The 21,659-nt window shown below is 43.8% G+C and overlaps 1 protein-coding gene across 1 annotated transcript in view; it reads right to left on the bottom strand.

Moving 5' to 3' along the window:
* The window catches only part of GCLC (glutamate-cysteine ligase catalytic subunit), a 291,987-nt gene that overhangs the window by 35,615 nt on the left and 234,713 nt on the right, over positions 1 to 21,659 (bottom strand). Inside the window, exons 13-15 of the mRNA XM_078647946.1 lie at positions 5,824 to 5,905; positions 5,629 to 5,732; positions 5,407 to 5,527 (exon numbers count right to left, since the gene is read on the bottom strand). Of these exons, the coding sequence (XP_078504072.1) occupies positions 5,407 to 5,527; positions 5,629 to 5,732; positions 5,824 to 5,905 (307 nt within the window). The remainder of the gene's footprint in view (positions 1 to 5,406; positions 5,528 to 5,628; positions 5,733 to 5,823; positions 5,906 to 21,659) is intronic.

Raw genomic sequence — 21,659 nt, forward strand, 5'->3', positions numbered from 1 at the left:
GTGGTGGTGAAATGAGCAAATTAGGGTTAATTGGTGGAGGGGGTGAAGGTGGTGGTGAAGGATTAGTAGCTAGATGTAATTTCTTTGGAGGAACTATTGCTTGTGGTAAAAGTTCTGGTTTTTGTAGGTGGTTTGGTAACTATGTGACCAGTCTTTGGATGGATTAAGATGGTGGTTTGCTTTGGATCGGGGAGAAAAGGTTATTCGGTATTGACAGTTTTCTTTGGCATGGAAGATTTCTCCTTAGAAACTGGTCTTGGATGGTGCAGTATGGAAGCTTTCCCTGGCTCCAAGACATTCAGTGGGGGTTGTTTGCGAAACAGTTTGTTTAGGAGGCTTAGTTATGGGAAGCTGTCTTTTAGTGATTTCAGCTCCGAGATCTTCTCCGGCTGCTTCGGTGCGGAGAGCTTTTCTGTGTGCATCGGTGCAGAGAGCTTCTCTGGCTGCTTCAATGCTGAAGTCTTCTCCGGCTGCTTCGGTGCAGAGAGATTTTCTGGCTGCTTCGGTGCGGAAGATGGCTTTTCGGGACCGGCTGGTTGGCTCGAGCCAGGAGGCTTTTATTTGCCCTTCGGTGCCGGGGCCGAAAGGCGGGGCGTCGAAGTTTTTATATGGGGTGGACCTGAGCCCGAAGGCGTCACCGGAGCTTGGGCAGGGTCTCAGTACTCCCGTCACTTTGAGCAGGTGTGATGTCATCTTCGGCATCGGAGACGTCTACTTTGGAGTCTGGGACCTATTCTTCCTGTTCTGGAAGGCTTTCGAGGCCTGCACGGAAGATATCAGGAATGGAGCCTGTGCCTTGCGACATCTTGTGGCATCAAACTCTATGATCATTGGACTTGAAGGATAAACAAGCTTCACAGTCGTCCTCTCGGTGTTCTGGAAGGAGGAAAAGGTTACAAACAGGATGGAGGTCAGAGTGTGGGAATATAGCATCACACTGAGGACTTTTCCTAAAGGGAGTCCGTTCCATCAACGTCCGTCTTTAGTGGCGCGGGTAGGTCCAACGGCCGCGTCGAAGTTCTCAAGCGTCGAAGTTTTTCGAAGCGGCCGTCGAGGGTGTGCGTCGAAAGAAAACGCAATTGAGACAATACCGTTGGTTAGCTGTGATTGCGCATCGAAAGTGGGTTTAATAACAATGACACCGACCAGGAGCGCAGCAAGTCACATCTAAACCCGATGGCAGAAAAAACAATCTAAGGGTGGAGTCAAAGCCCATGCGCACTATCGTCAATGGGAGGAGTCATCTATCTCATGACTACAAAGACTTCTTCCAAGACAACAAGGTGCAAGCATGCGAGCCCAACACCATATGGCAATCTGAGCACAAGTAAGAATTCTGCAGCTCATATGCCTCGAACATAATTGTTCTCATAGAAATGTCTGCTCTCCAACTCCAATACAGAAATAGGCATGAACAGAACAGAAATACACCAAACGTGGCAAGAAATAGAAACATTACTCAGGAAAGCACATTTGATGGAAATCTGTTTAGTAGTTTAAGGAATTTGTATTAAAAAATGTTTGTGGGCTTGAAAGATCTGGACCTTTTGTCAACGTACAAAGCTCGCGCCCGGGTTTGCAGACTGTATGTATCATTAGAATGCAAATCAACAAAATAAATATGTTATGGAATCCTTCGCGCGATTTCCCCTGACTTTTTAGGCCTCCTGTTTTGATGGCTTCATTTTTGCTGGCCTTTGTAATCTGCAAAAAGAACAATTGCTGGACAGAATGCTGAATAATGTCAAACATTCACCCCAGTACAGAGATCTGGGCCTATATCCATCTTTTTTACTCCCCATGCCATCCCAGTTTAAACCCATCCATATACAAAATCAGTCTTGACCCTGCCCCCCATGGGAACAGTTCAGCCGGTCAGGCCTGGTCATCCCTGGACCGGAAACAAGCATCCTAGGACTGGTTTTGGTATATCAACCCTCATCCCCCAGGCTAGCTTGCCTCCAGTGGCATGGAGAGCACAGGACCCACGTCTGGGCATACCCGTCCCTCTCGGGGTGACAAATGCAAAACGAACAATTAACGGACAGAATGTTGAACAATGTCAAACGTTTACCCCAGTAGAGATATCTGGGCCTAAATTCATTGTTTTATGCTAGCATTGCCATTCCAGTATAAATCCAGCCATTTGTATTCTGGCCTCTTTACCACTGCTACCCAGTGAGCACATGCTCTTTCACTAAAACATGGTAGCATTGGCTTATCCACAATTGGCAAGTTACATTTACTTATAAGTCCCCACTGCAGAGCCTGTGTGTGCAATTTTGAACTACCATATCAATCTGGCAAGTTAACACTCTTGACAGGCCCAAACCTTCCATTTTAGTGTGCATAGGACACCCATAAAGTAGTCCCTGGATTGCCCCAAGGGCAGGGTGCAGTGTATTAAAAAGTTGGACAAGTACTTTTACATTTTACATGTCCAGGTAGTTAAATTCGTTCTTCACTACCGCAAGGCATATCTCTCCCATTAACATTGGAGTTAGATTTTATAAGTGTAATTTCCAATTGAGAAAAGATGTATAGTTCGGGTTTGGTGTCCTTGGACTTTTAATTTGAAATCACAACTTACGGTAAAGTTGAACTTTAAGTTGAAAGTCGGAAAATGCCACTTTTAGAGAGTTGGCATCTTCTTACCTAAACATTCTGTGCCTCCGCCTGTCTCTGAATACACGTCTCGGGTGGGTGACAGCTGGGCTTTCTGCATTACCTCCAGAAAGCCACACACCAAAGGAACTTAGGCATGACTGATGGACCAGCAACGTTCTGATGGGTCATCCTGGACAGGAGGGAATGGGCTGTGCCTGTCCACACGCAAAGAGCTGCATGCCCCCTCTATTGAGTCTGGAGCCAAGGCAGGGACTCTGTGCACATCAAAGACCTCTCTTTAAGGTCTCCCCCACTTCAAAGGCATAAATGGATACAAGTACTGGGCGCCTGACTCCAACTCAGTATACTTCTGGACCGGAGGACATTCTGTCAGGAAGAAAGACTGCTGTGCTGCTCAAAGGAATGTCACATGCTAGCCTCTGTTGGATCCTCCTTTGCTGTGCCTGCCCTGCTGCCATCCTTGCCTGGGAGCGAGAAGGACTGGACCTGCATCTCTACATCCTCAGAACCAAATTGACTCCAAGGGCTTGCATACTGTTCCGAGGTCTCAGGGTCAAAGACTTCCAGCAAACCTGCTACAGCCTCTGGACTCTGCCAACTGTGAGTCCTGCTGTGCCAAGAGGTGCCACCCCCATCTTGGGCCCTTGGAAGTAGGTTAATAGCAAACGTCATGCATCGCTGTTATGCCGGTCGAAACAGACACCTCTCTCCTCGACGCAGACACATCACTGCTGTGCACAAAGACCTCACATAGCCAGCTGCACAGCCTGACAACAATGCATCGCCTTCATCGTAAGATTTGCTGCCGATACATCTCAGAGAGCACAATGAGAACCGAAGCCTTGCCGACCTCCAGCAGGATCGACAATGCATTGCCTCCTCTGCTCCTCCCATCAGGTTTTCTACAACAACACATCCTCCATCCAAAAATACTTTTTCAGCTAGACAAGGTCGGGCCCTGTATCTGTACAGCACTCGGCCTAAACTTTCGGATTCACGTAGGTCAAGCCCGTCCAGATTTTCCCGGTTGAAGCTTTATGCTTTATCACCATATATTGCAGACATTCTTTAAGAATTCGTAACTCCAGTTCTACCTACTTGATTTTTATCATTTTGGTCTGGTTCTATTCATTAAATTAAGCTCTATTTCTCTAATGTGGTGTGGATGTGATGATCTTTATGGTTTTACTGTATTAAGTGTTGCCCAAATACTTTACACGTTGCCTCTTAAGTTACGCCCGACTGCTCTGTGCCGTGGTACCAGAGGATGAGCACAGGTTGATTTAGGGTGTGTATCTGACTTACCCCGACTAGGATTGTGGTCCCTACTTGGACAGGGTGCATACCTTTGCAAACTAAAGACCCAATTTCTAAAAAAAATAATATTCAATGTTATTATTATTTTAACTCCTTCGATGCTCAGGACGAGCTCAGCTCGTCATGAGCCACGGTGCTCGTGTGCTCATGACGACCTGAGCTCGTCATGACTGTTAGAACGCTCGCATGCTGGGCTAATTCACCTGCTGTGCGAGCGTTCTATGAAAACGAGTGTGGTCATGACGAGCTGAGCTCGTCATGAGCACAGTGCTGCATGACGAGCTGAGCTCGTCATGAGCATGGGGGCGCTGTGCGCACCCTTCCTCCCCCCAGCACAGTGGGGGAATGTGCCCAGCAGGGAAGGTGTTTAAAGTATACCAAAAACAGTTATCACTCAATATAAAAAAATAACTGTATTAAAGATGGTTAACAAAATCATCTCCTTCCTGATTAGAGAAATCAAACTGCAGTGTCATAAAAAATGGCATCAGTAATGTCATCAATATAATTTGAGATATTATTAATGATCTCATAACATGCCATTAGTGATGACATATGGGAGGTAATGAGCAGTGCATGCCTCAGGCGCGAGTTTTGGTTAGTTTACCTTACCATAATTAGCAAATTTGAGGTTATTTACACTTCACCATTAACTGCACTGCAACTGTGCGTTCTTAGTGAATATGCATATTTTCACTTTTTTAAAGAAACCCTGCACCAAGGGGTCGGGGAGTTGGTGGTTTTCTCAGAGGAAAGATCCCATGAAGGAGGAGGGATGTCATTTAATTACAATGCATTACAGGATTTCAACCATATGCGAGCAATTGAGTGCCATGATTATCGGTAAAGATCACATGATGGAGAAATAGTGCCACCTTTGTACAGTCACTGGAAAAAGCTACTTGTCTCCAAACATTCTACATGATTTATTTATGGAGGTCTATTTAAATGGAAGCTCAATGTAGGCACAAAAAGGTCTTTTATAAGCAACCATCTTCGACTAGAAGAGTAAATGTTCTGCAGCACACAAAAGTCTGCTGTTTATGTGTCTCCAGGATTACACCTTTTGGTCAAAAAGGCATGGAGAGATCATGATAGACTCCCCTCAGAGTACAATCAATATCTCACGCCCTATTATATCTAAATATCCACATTAGAAATGGGGTTTAGATTTTCTAGATAGTTTTCCAGACAGTTAACCCCATTTGAATTTGGTGAGAATACGAAAGGTGAAATCTTTATTTTGATCTTTGGTAAAGCATGTATTTATAAATTATTTACATGTTTCTCTCACGAACTGAAAAAAGAAACAGATCTGCTATTCTTGGTCTTCCTTAATTTTAGGGTAAAACTGCTAATTTCAAAGTAATCAGAATATGTCCTGAGGTTCTTTTTCGGCAAGTGTCAGAAATGGAAAAACTTTAGCAAGGATTAAAATAACAAAATATAGATAAAATATACCTGAGGCTCTTTTTTTGATTAGTCTGAGGTAGTTTAAGATGGTACATCTTGTGTCCACATCAACTTCCATATTTTCAAGATAGGAGTTCAGAATTGGAATTAAACCAGGAAACACCCCTTCCTGCAAGGTTAATAAACGTGTCAACAACCTCTATAGCGGACAGTGAGAGAATACTTAATCATTTATTTAACACAAAAAAACAAAAAAAAAAAACAAATCACCTTTCCATTGATGATCGCATCAATACTCATTAAGACACACTCCTCATTATCTGTATCTGTCCCATTATAAGCTGTGGTGCAACCATCAACAACGGCATTTCCCGCTTAAGGCAAAAGAAGAAAACATACATCAATGATTATGAAGTTATGTAAAAAAACTTGTGTGTGTATTAAAACTGGAGAGGAAAGAAGTACCTTTGCAAATTTCTTTCTTGAAATAAAATTTTCCTTGACGGACAGCATCTCGTTTCTGAGCTTCCTTCATGTTTTCATCCACCTTATATTAAAAGTGAAACAAAAAATTATGTTCTATGTCTGAAGATGCCTGACTCTTGGCATTTGTAAGTGGAAAAAAAAAGACGCAGACTCTTAGTACAGTGAAAAAGCTGTTAGAACAAATTATAGAATTTATTAAGTGCCTGTTAATGCATTAAAAAACATTTTGGTTACTGCCAGGTCAGAGGTATTTTAGACAAATTACTTGCCTTCAAATATAGCTAAAAGCCTATAAAAACATAGCGTTCCCATTTAGAGTGGCAGGCTGGAGCTGGACCACTCACTTTGCAGATGTTCAAAATATCAATTCCTCAAATTCCATTACCCCATCCTACAAAACCAGTGAAGGCCAACTCAACAACACTGGGCAGGCAAATTAATGGTCCAGATACCCTTGAAGCGTCATCCAGCCCGTGTTGTGTGGGAATATTAAAAACTTTTTGCTTTCAGATTCGGTTTTACATAAAATAACTTGAAATACACTTGGACACAGACTGTAACTTAAGACTATGTAAGTTTCTACAACTGCAAACGGATGTGTGTGCATACACTTTGGGGTCGATTCCGATCCGGTAAAATTCTCGTCCGTACGATTCGCATCCGGAGCCGACACCGTACGACTCGACGAGTACGATCCGGACTGGGGTAATAGGACGCGATTCGTACGGTCCACGTCAGGTAAGGGCTATTCGTACGGAAAATCGCACATTCACATACACACCGTACGGTGCGTACCTCTGCGATCATGGGGGGTACGCATCGTACCCCTGCGATCATGGGGGGTACGCACCGTACACCCAGCGGACATGGGGTATGCACCGTACACCCAGCGTACATGTGGTACGGTGCATACACCCCAAGATCGTGGGGTACGGTACGTACCCCCATGATCGCAGGGGTACGGTGCGTACCCCTGCGATCATGGGGGTTACGCACCGTACCCGGGGGGCCGTTCCGTACCTGTTTTGGGGCGAACTCTGCTTTTACGGCTGTTTTCAGCTCCCGTAGAAAAAGGGTCGTACGGTGCGTACTCAACACGAATCGTACTTGCCGGTTCGGAAAAAGCAGCCGTACAGAGGTCGCGTACAGCGGGTTCCGAGGGAGATTCGTACGGGGATTTCATTCGTACGGTCCCTGTACGATTCGTACGGAGTCCAGTTCCTGGTACGAATCGTAACTCGTCGTACGTACGGGGGACGTTGCAGGGTACGATTCGTACGGGAAAAACGCTCCGAACAGCAATTCGGAGCGCTTTTTACCGGATCGGAATCGACCCCTTAATATCTTGTAACTCAATCATCTTGTGCAACTTAAATGCCTTCATGGACAAGAGAAGGTCGTGTGTGAATGTACAACTTGAAATCGAGGTTACTATAGATAAGCAACATTTTCAATTTGTGTGTTGTAGAATCGGATGCTGTGCATTGATTATATAGCAGTATCATTCTCTCCTAATATGGTGGCTGTCAGGAAATAGTAGCGTAAAGGGAAGCAAATGTCTTTAAAATGTCTACAAACACAAGGAGATGATGGACAGAGCGCTGAAACTTTTGAGACACTCACCCCCAGTCAGACCTTGGTTGAATCCATCATCGTTCTTTTGCTCACTTCGCCACCCCAGTTCAGACCAAGCCATTTTCCAATCAGTATTGACCCTATTCCTCAGGGGAATAGTCCAGCCCGAACTGCCAAGCCAGGTTTAAAAATGTCTGACCACTTTGGGCTTCTCTGCAGACTTGTATATCCACAAAAATGCTTAGAGAAATGTTTAGAAGCTGATCTACGAATGGCAGCAAAAGGATATACTAAGATTGCAACTATTGTTTCCTCCTTGCTGAGCTCATTGTATGCTCTGAGGGGCTTGACTTGCCTGGGCATAGCAAATCTGAATAAATGCAGGACTGTATTCTGCATGTGTTTATCACGCATGCCTTGGAAACTCTGTCATTAGAACGAACAAGTCTGTAGCACGCATTCATTCTGCACACAAATCGTTGTAACTACTTGCCTGGGGGAGTGGGGGGGGGAGTAGTGGAATTTGGAATAGTTTAATTCCAACTCCAGTCTGCGCATCAGCAGGGAAGGTGTTGGACTTTAATTTCAACACCATTCCACCAAGTGCACCCCCTAAAGCAAGTCGTTGTAATTAGTTGCGTGCAGAACAAATGCATGCTCAAGACTAGTTTGTTCTGTTGCTGGTTGGAGCTTCTTCCTAAAGGACGGTTCCTAATCTGAATGCATCAAACAATCCACCTTGCAATACAAGATTTGAGAATGGCTGGTCTTACTGCAATTGTGTGAAAGTAACACAAAATAGTTGTCTTTCTGACAGTTTTAGTAAGAACAAAGCAGTAATTAAATTCTCTCCTAAGATCAAACAGATATTTTGCAGCAATTTGTGCATAAATAAAAAAAAGCAGGGACCTCAATATATATTTACATACACAAATACTGTGAAATTTGAGAGAGCCACCTCAGTGTTCAACAATCTGGCGTCACCGCCACAAGTCTGACAGGCTATCTTTAACTGCATCTTTTCAGCAGAAAACTACAGTAATATAATTATAATTCTAAAGTACAGTGCTGCATTTAGTGTAGAAACGTGCCATATAATAAAAAGGCAGGGCTACGTTCCCCGCTGTACCTTTAGAGGAAACAAAGTGGAGAAAAAAAAGGAGCTGACAGGGGAAAAAGTGTATCAGTGGCACTCAGTATACACCAACTTCAAGAGAGTCAGTAGCTTACATTACCCAACATATACTGTACTGACAGTTTGCCTTACAGGTTCAGTTCTTTTTTTCAACAGGAGAATAAGGCATTCCAAAATTAAACATTTGCATACAATTGTATTACACAGACAGCCAGGGAAGAGGGAGAGTTGATCATGACATCAGTAGGAATAGCTATGATGCAGAAGGAATGGTTTCTTACCTGTAAGCCCAGTTCCCTCTCAGGAGAATCTTCACTGAAATCATAAGCAATGACTAGTCCCACCCACGTGCAGGGATCCCAGAGCATTTTCTATAATATGTCTTCTTAAGTGTAGATGTTCACCTTTCTTCAGGAAGTCCTGTAGAAACACTCAAGACATGCACATTGTGCAGCCTACAAGAAAGGCTAAAATGGCCAATTTCCTCAAAGTACATTTAAAGAAGGGTAATAAATATATATGTACGTATACATTTAAGGAAAACTGGAAAAAAGTAATGGACAAATTTAATCCCTTTCAGAAACCCTTTTTAAAAAGAAAGATAAAAGAAAAGAGGACAGTGGAGCCCTACAGGCTGCCTTTATGTAAATGTGAAACAGTGTATGCACCTTAAAGGCTCCAGAGACCACAGTATCCCCTCTTGCCAAGCAGGTGGCAGTTGTTTCAGTTCTTTATGCTGAGAAGTGGCAGTGTTAGATAGGTCCAATAATCCTCTCTTGTCATTTCTACAGTGGAGGAGGGAGGTATGCTTATGTCTTCAATGGAGATTCTCCTAAGAACTGGGATTACAGGTAAGAAACCATTCCTTTTCTCTCAGGGGATCTCCATTGACAGTCATAATCAATGAATATAGTAGTAATCCCATCCATGCCAATGAGCAATGGAAAAGACAGGGAAAACGGCCAACCAACCAGATCAAGCAAATACATTTCTCAGGGAGGCCTGTCCTACTTCACCATCTGTTCTATTATCCGATTCCAAACAATGTTCGGTAAAAGTGTGAACAGATCTCCATGTAGCCGATTTACAGATCTTAGTGATTGGTAGATTTCTCAATAAAGCAGCTGTATCCCCCTTCCCTCTAGTGGAATGAGCTTTAGGTCTACCAGACAGAACTTCATTTGCCTTCTGCCTTCTGATAGCATAAGAGAATGCAAGACACTATCCATCAAGATATGGACTGTTTGAACGAAACGTGGCTAAACCTATACGGATCGGCCCATAGTTTACAAACAATTAGTCTGGCTTGTGAATGTTTAGTTTTGTCCACATAAAACTTTAAGACTCGTTCGAAGTCTAGAGAATGGTGAGCCATTTCAGCTGGTGTAAAAAGGTATTGAAAGGAAGTAGGAAAAGAAATGGTCTGATTAACGTAAACCTCCGAAATACCTTTTGGTAGGAATTTTGGATGAGTCCTCATGCCCACCTTACTAGAATGAAATACAGTGTACTGCTCAATCAATCAGTCAGTGGATTAATCCAGAATGGACGATGAATCGAGAGATTGCCTATCCTTGGATATAGTTAGTTTTATCCCGTGGTTATGGTACATAAAGACTGTAACAAAGAAATTAGGGCGCCCAATCTCTGAGTCTTCAGACAACATTAGGAAAGAGGATATATTGTGGGTTAAAAAACATTTTTTAAACCTGATGTACATCGAGAGAGAGGCAAATGAGATACTGAAACCCATGGTATTAGCCGATCTTCTGCTGAAAACATCCCCATCGATCGAACCATATTTAAAAGTTGTAACAAAGTCATATCACCACTTTTTTTTAAACTAGATTCAGATGTAATCTTTTGCACTATATATTGGCCGAACCGCAGGGTTGGAGAAAGATTTAGGCCCTTGTACGTGTGACAACTTCTCCACCCAAGATACCTTGAACTTTATCATGTTTTGTGACCACTTTCATAAAATTCGTAGAAAGTTTTTGCGCCTATTTTAAAGGGAAAAGGTTTTATACAGGTATGGCTTGCTTTTAGTGTAGTTACAGATGTTGAATAACACACAGGAGACTTTTTATATTGCTAGTTTTTCATCTGCTGCTGTTAGGAAAAGGAAAAGGCTCATTATGCCAAGTAATGCAGCAGCAGTTTGACTGTTCTTTGTGCCCCAGAGAAATCGCAAAGACATTGAGCCCGATTCACAAAAGTAATCTGAGACAAAATCCTAACTTTATGACTTTCGGTATTCACAAAAGGACTTTAGGAGTAGTAAATTTAGGAATCCTAACTTTACTGCTCCTAAATGCCTTTTGTGAATACTGAAAGTCATAAAGTTAGGAGTTTTCTCAGTTTAGGAGTAGTAAAGTTAGGAATCATAACTTTACTACTCCTAAATGCCTTTTGTTAATATGGAGAGTCGTAAAGTTAGGATTTTGTCTCAAATTACTTTTGTGAATTGGGCCCATTGGGCATAGTCATTTTTAAAGGTCGAAGTCCTTTTTGAGGAATTTTACGAAGTTGGACATTAAATGTTTTTATGGTCCCTAAGATTATTTTTATATGCCTTTTATATGTTTTTATGTTGTTGTATATGATGATTGTTTGGTACTTTAATGGTTTTTATTAACCGAATAAAGTGGATTTGACTGACTGAAAGTCAGTGTTCTTTTAAAGTGCGACTACCCGCCTGTAAGTGTTTCACGGCGCCTGGGGGGAATCTGCTGTTCAGTCAAACAGCCGGGTCTTGAGGTCCTCCCTGAATTGAGGCAGAGATGGAGATTGCCTGAGATGCAGAGGTAGCAAGTCCAGGAGGATGAGGCCTGTGGTCTCACCTCTGTCGAGGAGGATGCGGATGTCACCTGTGGAGACAAGGAGAGCGGTCTCGGTGCTGTGGCTGCTTCTGAATCTAGATTGGAAGTGGGCTAGATGTTGTTCTTTTCGATGAACTTGTAGAATTGGGCGTTCATGACCTTCTTGAGGACTTTGGCTGTGAAGGGGAGCAGGGCGATGGGCCTGTAGTTCTTGAGGTCTGTCGGGTGGGCAGAGGGTTTCTTCAGCAGGGGGTTGATCTCTGCGTGTTTCCAGTCCACAGGGAAGGTGGAGGATTCGATGAAACCATTGATTGTGCAGCAGAGTTTGGATGAGATGGAAACTCTGGCTCGGTGCAAGATGTGGTGAGGGCAGGGATCTGAGGGTGCTCCGTAGTAGATGCTCTTCATGATCTTGAGGGTCTTGTCAGAGGTGAGGGAGGACCAGTTGGGCAGGTTCTGCTGGCTTCTGGGGCAATTGAGTGCCGTGGTTGTGTGAGGTCGGTAGGTCTTTGATTGTGAAGCTGTTGTAGATTGCTTCAATCTTGTGGTGGAAGAAGGTGGAAAGGTTGTCAAAGAGGTCTTGTGGTGGAGCGGGGGAATGTTTGCTGTCTACATGCCGGGTTAGGTGAATTGTTTGTCCACGGTGAAGAGTTCTTCGCGGTTGTGTGCGTTGATGCGTTCCTGTATAGCCGTTTTCTCAGTTGTTTTGTTGAGATGATTGTGTTCAGTGACTGCGGTTTTTAAGGCAGTGTGGTCTGCTGGAGGGGTTTGCCTGAGGGAGTTGGTCTTCAGTGACCTTGTTCAAGCTTCTGCGTGGGTAGCGGTGCACATGCTGGTGTATGGTGAATTCGGTAAAGAAAAAATGGATGCAGCCGTGGTCAGTCTACTGTAGTTCGGAGGTGTGGCTAAAGGAGATGTTGCTTCTGGAGAAGATGGGGGTCGAGTGTGTGACTGACCAGGGGGACCGGGTCCAGGAGGCCTGTATATGAAGGTGCCCCGGAGGGTGGGGCTCAGGTTGGTCTGAATCTTGAAGTGGAGGTGCTCCCTAATTGTCGCGTTTTCACCCGAGCTGGTTGGGACGCAGAGGAGGTTTCTGTGTACAGTGGCAATGCCGCTTCCTGGTTGGGTGGTGTGGTCCTTGTGGATGATTTTGTAGCTGTAGGGAATGGCGGTGGCGATTTTCGAGTGGAGGCAGAGTTCACCCAGGTCTTCATGAGGCAGGCAATGTCGGGGAAACATTCGAGCAGGTCACAGATGTCCTCTGCATGTTTATGAAGGGATCTTGTGTAGAGCAGGATACAGCTGAAGCGATTGTGTCCAGTTTTTGTGGGCGGGTCTGGTGTGTGGGGGGGTGGGGGTGGGGAAGAGGCAAAAGTGTGGTTGCAAGAGAAAAGGACCTGGGTGTTATTCGGCAATGCAATATGACAGGTGGCGGGACGTCCGGTGTGGAGGGTGCTGGAGTCGTAGCAGTGGATGGTCTAAGGACCAGGGTCCGTGGCGCTGGGTGCGGTCTAGGAGTGGACAGACGCAGATGGGCTTGCCTTTGGCCCCACAGTGGCTGCCATTAAGTAGTGTTTGGGGAGAGCTGGACAGCTGGAGAAAAGTGCCGTAGAGGGCGGACCGGGGGAACAAGCAGCAGTAAGGGAAAAGAAAGGGGAAAAAGGCACACAAAAAGGAGGAATTCGAGAAAGTGAAAAAAGCAATAATAGATAAAAGGATGGTGAAAAAAGAGCAAAGAGCAGCAACAGATGTTCCCCACTGGTCCACCCACTGGTCCACAATCGGGTGCCTGCGGGTGGAGGAGGGCCTTGAACCTAGGACCTGAAAGGGTCAAGGGGCAACAGCTACCATGTGGAGCTGTGTGGCGAGGGAAGAAATTAACTGACAAGGTCAGTAAAATCGCTCTTTCACAGTGCAGCGGCCGCCACGAAGTAGTGTTTAAGGAGGGCTGGACAGCTGGGAGGCGGTAAGCGGGAAAACTGTGCTGGGCGGGGCAGTACGAGCAGCAGCATGGGCATAGTTAGGGAAAAAAGGGGCAAATAAAAAAGAGAAATATGAGAAAGTGAAAAAAGCAATAATAAATAAAAGGAAGGTGAGAAAAGAGCAGAGGAGCAAACAGGCAGAAAGCATGAAAACAGAGCAGCAGAAGAGAAGAGATGCTCCCCACTGGACCACCAGGGATGACCTTTAGGCAGGGGCCTGCGGGTAGAGGAGGACCCCAAATTTAGGACCTGAAAGGGTCAGGCAGCAACAGCTATCAGGCAGAACTGTGCGGTAAGGGAAGCAATTAACTGACAAGGTCAGTAAGATCATTCAAGAGAACATAACTCCTTAAATTTGCTAACCCTACGTGCTGACATGATAGCTACAAGGAAAGCAGCTTTCCAAGAGAAATGTTACAACAAGGATTTGTGAAGGGCTCACTAGGGGCCTGCACGAGGTGTGAATGGACTAGATTCAGCTCCCAGGGTGGGGACTGACGCCGTATCTAAGGGAAAACCTTTCTAGAAACCTCTAATGATAATGGAAATTTTGAAAATGAGGTTTGTGAAGGACATGTTCTGTAGGCAGCAATTGCTGCCAAAATAACTTATGGAAGAGAATTGTAAGCCTGATTTGGCCAGATGAAGTAAATATGCAAGAATCACATCTTCCAGACAGTCCATTAGAGCCACATTTTTGTCAGTAAACCAGGTACAGAATATCTTCCATTTATTTGTATACGCTGAATGTGTTGAAGGTGGTTTAGCCTCCACGAGAACATTTATTCTAGTGAAAATTTCAAATGCCTATATTTTAACCAGCATAGGAGACATGCTGCCAAACTCAAAGATGAGAGGTTGGGATTAACCATCTGGCCTCCAAACTTCCTGAGAAAATCCAGTCTGCACAGCAGCTTCACATGTGGAAGCTTTGACAGGTGGAGAAGGTTTGAAAACCTTTTATTGAAGAATGTTTCCCTAGTTAACTATTGGTCTATTAAGTATACAAGAACATTATTCCCACATAATATGTAAAGACTCAGTGTACAACAGTTATCAGTAAAAAAAATGTATTCATACAAAATTATTTCAAAAGACCACTGTAAGTTCTATTTTACTCTTTGAAAAGACCTATATGGGACAATAACATCACAGTTTAAACGCCAATAATAAGTGTGATAGATATTTTCCAAATACTGCATACAACAGGCAAAGCCGTACGTCCTATGAATATGGTCCATATAGAGAAAACTGTACAATCAAAGTGAAATTTTGAACGAAATAAAGTTTCTTTGATATTGTTTGTAACCCCGAAGTGTTCTGAAATCCATGCAGCATAAGCTGAAAAGAAGAACGGAGTCATCAAGTCTAACTGCCAGTACAATGTGTGCTGGGTGTTGGGAGCTACTGGCTCTCAAAGTTACAGTGTAGACAAAATGCAGCTGACCCACTTTTCATGTCAGGCTCCTTTCCCTTCATTTGTTCTCTGTGGGAAAATTTCTACACTAAATTCAGCATTGTGGTTAAGAATTATAATCATATTGTAATTTTATGCAGAAACATGTACTCAAGTATACAGGACAACAAGGACAATGTTCCTATCTGATCTAGGAAGCTGAAATGGATTTTGAAAGTGTCCTGTCGAGTAGGGATAGGCAACTTCATTAAAACACAGCTAAAGTACCTGGTAATCTAGGTTTAAACTGCTGAACATCACACGTATCTTACGCCCAAATGCCGGAACTAAATGTACTCTGGTATCTTAGATTCTTGTTCTAGATGTGGCTAGTCAGCTGCAAGCTTTTTTCACCTAGTAAGGGACTGCACTGTTCTTGACAATTCTGAATAAGTGACTGACCTGCTAATGTGGAGACATGCTTGTCAAATCTGATGAAATTACCAATGGCCGAGAGATTGCAGTACAAGTTCATAGATCTGGCATCATTGCTAGCTAAAAGACTGATCACAATGAACCAGTGCACTTTTAGGGCCTTCAGAATCAGTCTAGAAGACTGGAATATTTAAACAGGCAAAGGCTGAAAAGGGCATTGCAGCAATGTTGTATAGGTATCAGGAAGGTGTGCAAATGATTACAGCATGGGGCATAATGCTGTTGGAACAAGCTTGAAAGACAGTTACATCCCGCCATGAAATTATTTTTCTTCCTGCCCTATTATCAGAAGGGTTACAGAGAGGAGAGGAGAGGAAATTTAATTATTTCACAATAGGCAGGAGGCAGCTTTTAAACCAAGCTTCGCACAAACCCCAAAAAAGGTAGGAAGCTGCAGATTGCAGTAGATTTTAAATTGCACAACCTGCGTGCAATACTGACCTTGTGTGCCTCATGTGCTCTCTTGTGAAAAGCAGTTCACAGGAATTGTGCAATTGAGATTTTTTAACACTTTATACTCTGACTTTACTTAGCCCACATCTGGGACTCAGTATTGTATTGTATTGCTAGATAACATTTTCTTTTAATCTTCTAAACAGATGGCTTCAACTATTGACAGATGATTGCATTTGTAAGAATGCAACCATTAAACAATGAGACAGATGTGCAAAGAAACAGATGGGGATTTAGTGGGTTGTGAACTAGTGCTGTTGTAGTAGTAAGTATAGTATCAATGTTGAACAGCTGCCTGCAATTACACCAAGTGAAAACCCACATGGTTACTCTAAGTGTAGTAAATTCCATAGCTATGGAGAAGAGTAGAATGTTGTTAAATCTGTGTCAAGCTCTCACCCACTAGGTAATGACATGTTTTACTAGTGGGTCCACTAATGTTTGGGAACCAACATCCACTCATAGTCAAGATGAGGTTCAAGGAAAGTGTCAGAGGGAACGGCCTGCTCAAAAACACGGCACATGGTCTCGTAGAAATATTTGATTTGAGCAGGGGTTGCTCCGGCTCCTGGAAAGGGAGGGAGGTGAGAAGTCAAACCTGACTCCATCTCTGAAGAAGCATGCCTACAGCATCTGTGCTCCTTACCTCCTTCGTCAGACGACATTCAAGGTGAAGATTAATTCCGTTGGACTTCTTCTTGTGCTTCTTCCCAGAGTGTCCAGAAGACCTCAAGTGGGACGAAGAGGACTTTGGCCTCCAAGGGCGGTGCCGTGACCTACTCTTCCTCAATTAGGACCTTCCCGGCGTTTCGCTGGACGGGGTCGACTGCTGGGCTGCAAGGTTCAGAGCCATAGCCTGGAAGTCCGAGCACGACTTTGGATCGTGGTCGCGCTCGAGACACCACAGGCAGATGAGATGGGGGTCGGTAACAGAAATTGTGCGGGAACAGGACCCGCATGGCTTAAGCCCAGTCTTCGAAGACATCCTCGCATACAATGGCAAAAATTTCAAATTTGAAAAAAAGCTGAGAAAAGGCCTGTCAAAAAGCGACAAAGGGGTACCTCTTCCCGGATCAGCGCTTAACTGGCATGGAAATTAAAAAACTGACGTCTGCGTGCCTGGGTGGTGCCTAAATAGGTATCGCAATGTTATAACCGACGCAGACGACATCTCACAAAGCTGATTAAAGCCACCAGACAGCGAGCATAAGGAGTATTGCTCAGCTACAGATTCCGGATCCATGCTGACATCTTGGAAATTCAAAGGTAAGGAATCTGCAGCTAGAAGTCTGTCAGATTAGTCAGTCAGGGGTTAGGGTCAGCCATCCCTTCAGAAGAGATAACAAATGTGCTGGCACTTTCTTAGAATAATGTACTGGAACAAACTTATCGGCACATAGAGGAACAAATGCACCAATGGTTGAACAGGGTTAAACCAAAGCACCACTAGGGGCCAAACAATAGACCATTAAGGGCACAGATGTAGTCTGATTTAGCAAGATACGCCATAAAAATATGCAATTCAATTAAATTATGATCTTAACAGGCCACTGGTACTTTGTCAGCAAAGCTGGGGACAAAAATACGTTTAAGAGAATGACCTGCTTGATGAACGGCCTCTTTATGTAAATGCAAAAGGTTTAAAACACTTAAGAATGCAAAGTAGCTACTGTATGGTTATTTGTCAATATTGCCCATATATTAAAATAAAATAAAAAATAAAAAACAAATGGCTGACACTTAGATGAGCAAAAAAAAGGCAAATTGTCAAACTTAACACATGCCCCAGGAGGATGATAATCAATACCTCCAAAACTGACCAAGGGAGGTTGACACTGAAAAGTCCAGTAACATGCAATTGATAAAAGGAGCCAAGACTAAATAAAGTGACATTAAAATGTTGATGGAAAATGATGGCAAAGTCACCACTTTTCTTATTCAGATGGTGGAAATGAAATGTTTTAAAAGCTGAAGGGAGACCACAGCAAGATCGTTGCAGACAGATATCAGACCACTAGTAACCCGACCAGGGGCCTTATGTAAAATGTACCACTAGAAATCAGAGCAGCTTTGTCACAGATCAAAAATAAAATAGCATAGATTACAACCAATGTTTTCCCTACAGAATACCCACCATTTTCTAAAAGGAGGCCCCAAATAAGCATGTTTTAAAGGCGGTTTGCACCAACATCTGACTCAACGAAATGTGGTAAGTTGCCCTCCTCTAACACTGCCTAGCTGCGCTACTTGAATTCTTCTTATGTTCTCCTGTACCTGGTCCTGCGACACTACCACTTTGAACGCAACCCCAATTCCTTGGCCAGCTGTCCTTCAACCCTTTGAGCACTCAATCTCCTCTTCTTCCAAGCTGACCTCTAAGACTCCAGTTGATTGATCACTTTTTCAGCCATTGACATGTAGTCACCAGGGTGTCAGATATTACATGGTCAGGCCCATCACCCCCCCCCTTGCCAATTTCCAGGTCCACTACTCCCTAAACTGTTATCCCTGTGCTTTTAACCTAGTTACCACCATTTGCCATTATGCACTTTTGCCACCTGCCAAGGCACCTGGTGTTAGGTCTGTGCTTGCCTCATTCAATCTACTTGCGACAGAGTGCCCCATCTGCCTCTACTCTCACTGGCTCAGTACTAGAAGTCTCACCATGCCAATAAACGGTATAGTGAAGCGGTTGAAGTGCATTAAAAAAGGATGGGAACTGTGATGTTGCGTGCAGTGGGGGGGCTGAGTCAAAGGCGTAAAATATATTCTGAAACTTTTTTGGGTCTTTCACCTTCAAGTAACCACATATAAAATAACACCGCTTAAGTGAAAAATAAATACGTTAAAATTGAGTTAATCAGTGAGAAATGCATTATTGTACATTATCAAACCTCTATTAGTTAATGCACGGCAGGGGTCTGTACCTGTAACCAGAAAGCCACAAAATTGAACCCTGTATGGTGCACTGGAGAATAGTGAATTGTATATTTTTTGTACTACGAGGTCCCAGCCTGTGACAGAAAGCACTATGAATATTAATCATTATTTTAAAATTGCATTAAAGTTTTAATATAAAAAAGTGCTTCTAAAGCAAAATGTTACTTACTCAGTAAGCACCTATTCTTGGCATGTAGAGCTGTAGATTCACATGCTTTGCATACTCCTGCCATCTAGTGTTGCGTCCGGATGTTTGCAAGTTGTTTTTGTTCGAAGAAGTCTTTCCAGTCATGAGGTAGAGGACTCCTCCTTTCGGCGATCGAGCACATGGACATCGCCTCCATTGTTAGATTGTTTTTCCCCAAAGAGAGTGAGAAATGGAGTTAGGAAGTGCAGAATAGAGATGTCCATGCATATGAATGTAAATTAAGAACTACAACCACTACAGGAGACCGGGGAGGTGGATGGGCACATGTGAATCTACAGCTCTACATGCCAAGACAGATGCCTACTGGGTAAGTAATATTTTCTGTTAGAGGCATGCGAGCTGTAGATTACATGTTTTGCATAGACTATATAGCAGTAATCTCCCAAAGCAGTGGCTAACCTGCAGTGGCTGTAGTTGTTTGAAATCGTGTTTTAAGTACTGCTTGGCCTACATTTGCCTGTTGTCTTGAGGACACATCTACATAATAGTGTTTGGTGAATGTCTGCGGTGTGGACCATGTTGCTGCCTTACAAATGTCAGCTATGGGGATATTTCCCAAGAAGGCCGTAGTAGCCCCTATTTTGCGAGTGAAATGCGCCCTAGGGGGTACTAACAAACTTGTTTGCTTTAGTAGAACATGTTTGGATACATTTTACAATCCATCTTGCAATACCGGACTTAGAAATAGGATTGTCCTTGTGAGTTGGGGAAAATGCAACAAATAGTGGTTCTGTTTTCCGGAACTCTTTGGTTCTTTCTATGTAGTAAAGTATGGCCCGCCTAACATCAAGTGTATGTAGAGCTCGTTCTGCTACAGAATCAGGTTGAGGAAAGAAAACCGGTAACTCAACTGATTGATTGATATGAAAAGCAGAAACTACTTTAGGCAGGAATTTAGGATTAGTACGAAGAACCACTCTAACATTGTGAAGCGCAAGAAAGGCTCTTGTATAGTCAATGCCTGAAGCTCACCAACACTCCTTAATGAAGTTATGGCTATGAGAAAGCAACTTTCCATGACAGAAATTGCAACTGGCATTGGTTCAAAAGGTTGGCCAATTAGCCTTGTAAGAACTATGTTTAAATTCCACTCTGGAGCAGGTGGAATTATTGGTGGTATTACCCTTTGTAATCCTTCCATGAAGGCTTTAATCACAGGTACTCTGAATAGGGATAAGTGTTGTCTGTTTTGCAAATATGCAGCTACTGCTGCTAAATGTAAGTAAATGGATGTGTAGACTAATCCACATTGCTGTAAATGCAAAAGATAAATGATTTTTTGTACGGAAGCAGCAAGTGGATTCATATGGTCGTTGTTACAATAGACAACAAACCGTTTCTATTTTGCAGAACATGCTCAAGTAGTAGGCTTTCTAGCCTCTGAGAATATTCATACAGTCTGGTGGTTAATTGTAAATAACCAAACTATGACTTTAGGAGACAAATCACTAGGTTGAGTTCTTTGGCATTTGGGTGTCTGAATTCTCAATGGGTCTGAGAGAGGGTGGGAGATGTAACTTTTGATGTGGAACCACTGAGAGCTCTAACAGGGTAGTGTACCAAGGTTGGTGAGTCCAAGTGGGGGCTACTAAGATCAGTGTGAGGGATATTTGTCTGAGCTTCCGGACCAGTCACGGAATTAGTGGGAGAGGCGGAAAAGAGTAAGCAAATATACCCGACCAATTCAGCCATAGAAAAACCAAAGGTGGTGATGGACGGAGCATTGACAATACAAACACTCACCCCCAGTCAACGGATCTGGGTTTAATCCATCACCGTTCTTTAGCTCACTCCGCCACCCCAGTTCAGACATGGCCATATGCAAATCAGTCTGACCCTGTGCCTCATGGGAACAGTCCAGCCCGAACTGCCAAGCCATGTCTTCCCTGGACCGGAATCAAGCTTCCCAGGACCGGTTGTGCATCATCATCATCATCATCGTCATCATCGTCATCGTCATCATCGTCATCATCGTCATCATCATCGTCATCATCGTCATCTGTGTCAAGTTGAGGTGCAGGAGACGGACAAAGTGCAATATTTAAAGGATCAAGCTGTGGCGAAGACGGAGGAGAAGGAGATGGAAATGTGTAGGCTAGTGCCTACACTTTTCCTCTTCGAAGGAATTTTGCATGGGTCATCATCGGAAAGCTTGTGTTTAGATGGGTATTTAGCACAAACATGTCCTGTATCTGGATGTATACACAGTTTTTTGTGTCTGGGATCCAATTTAATAGGTACAGTGTTTTTTTTTTTTGATTCGGTTGTGTTGCAGGCAAGTCTTTGCTTTTTGGCATCAAAGTTTTCAGAGCCGAGCTGGAATGTCCTTCTGGTGCTGAAGGTTTCGACTAGGAGGGTTTTTTGTGTTTCGGTGGCGACTGTTTTGGATCCAAAGTTTTTGGTTCGGAACCGATCTTGGGTTTGGAGCTCAAAGGTTTTGGCTAGAGTAGGCTTTGGCCGACTCAGTCCCGAGTCGGAACGCTTTTTAGATTGTTTTGGTGCCAAACCAGAAGGTGGAGCGTGAGAAATGAGAAACCTCTTCTCGGTGGAGAAGCCTTAGCTTTTTTAGGAGGCGCGTGGGGGCGGATGGGGGGAGAAGGCGTCTTCAGTACTCCCGTACCATTGTCACTGTGGCACATCATTGTCTTCGAGGTCGTTATGCAATTCTGAACCGGAGTTCGACGCAGCCGAAGCCGGCTCTTCTTCTGCCATTGAAACCTCTTCTTGTTTGGAGTCTTCGCTGAAGAGATCCGGTGTGGCATCCAACCGCTTCATCACTCGACATCGGGCCAGACGATCAGGTAGAGTT

The sequence above is a fragment of the Lissotriton helveticus genome, chromosome 6 (assembly GCF_964261635.1).
Source record: "Lissotriton helveticus chromosome 6, aLisHel1.1, whole genome shotgun sequence".
Taxonomy (NCBI): domain Eukaryota; kingdom Metazoa; phylum Chordata; class Amphibia; order Caudata; family Salamandridae; genus Lissotriton; species Lissotriton helveticus.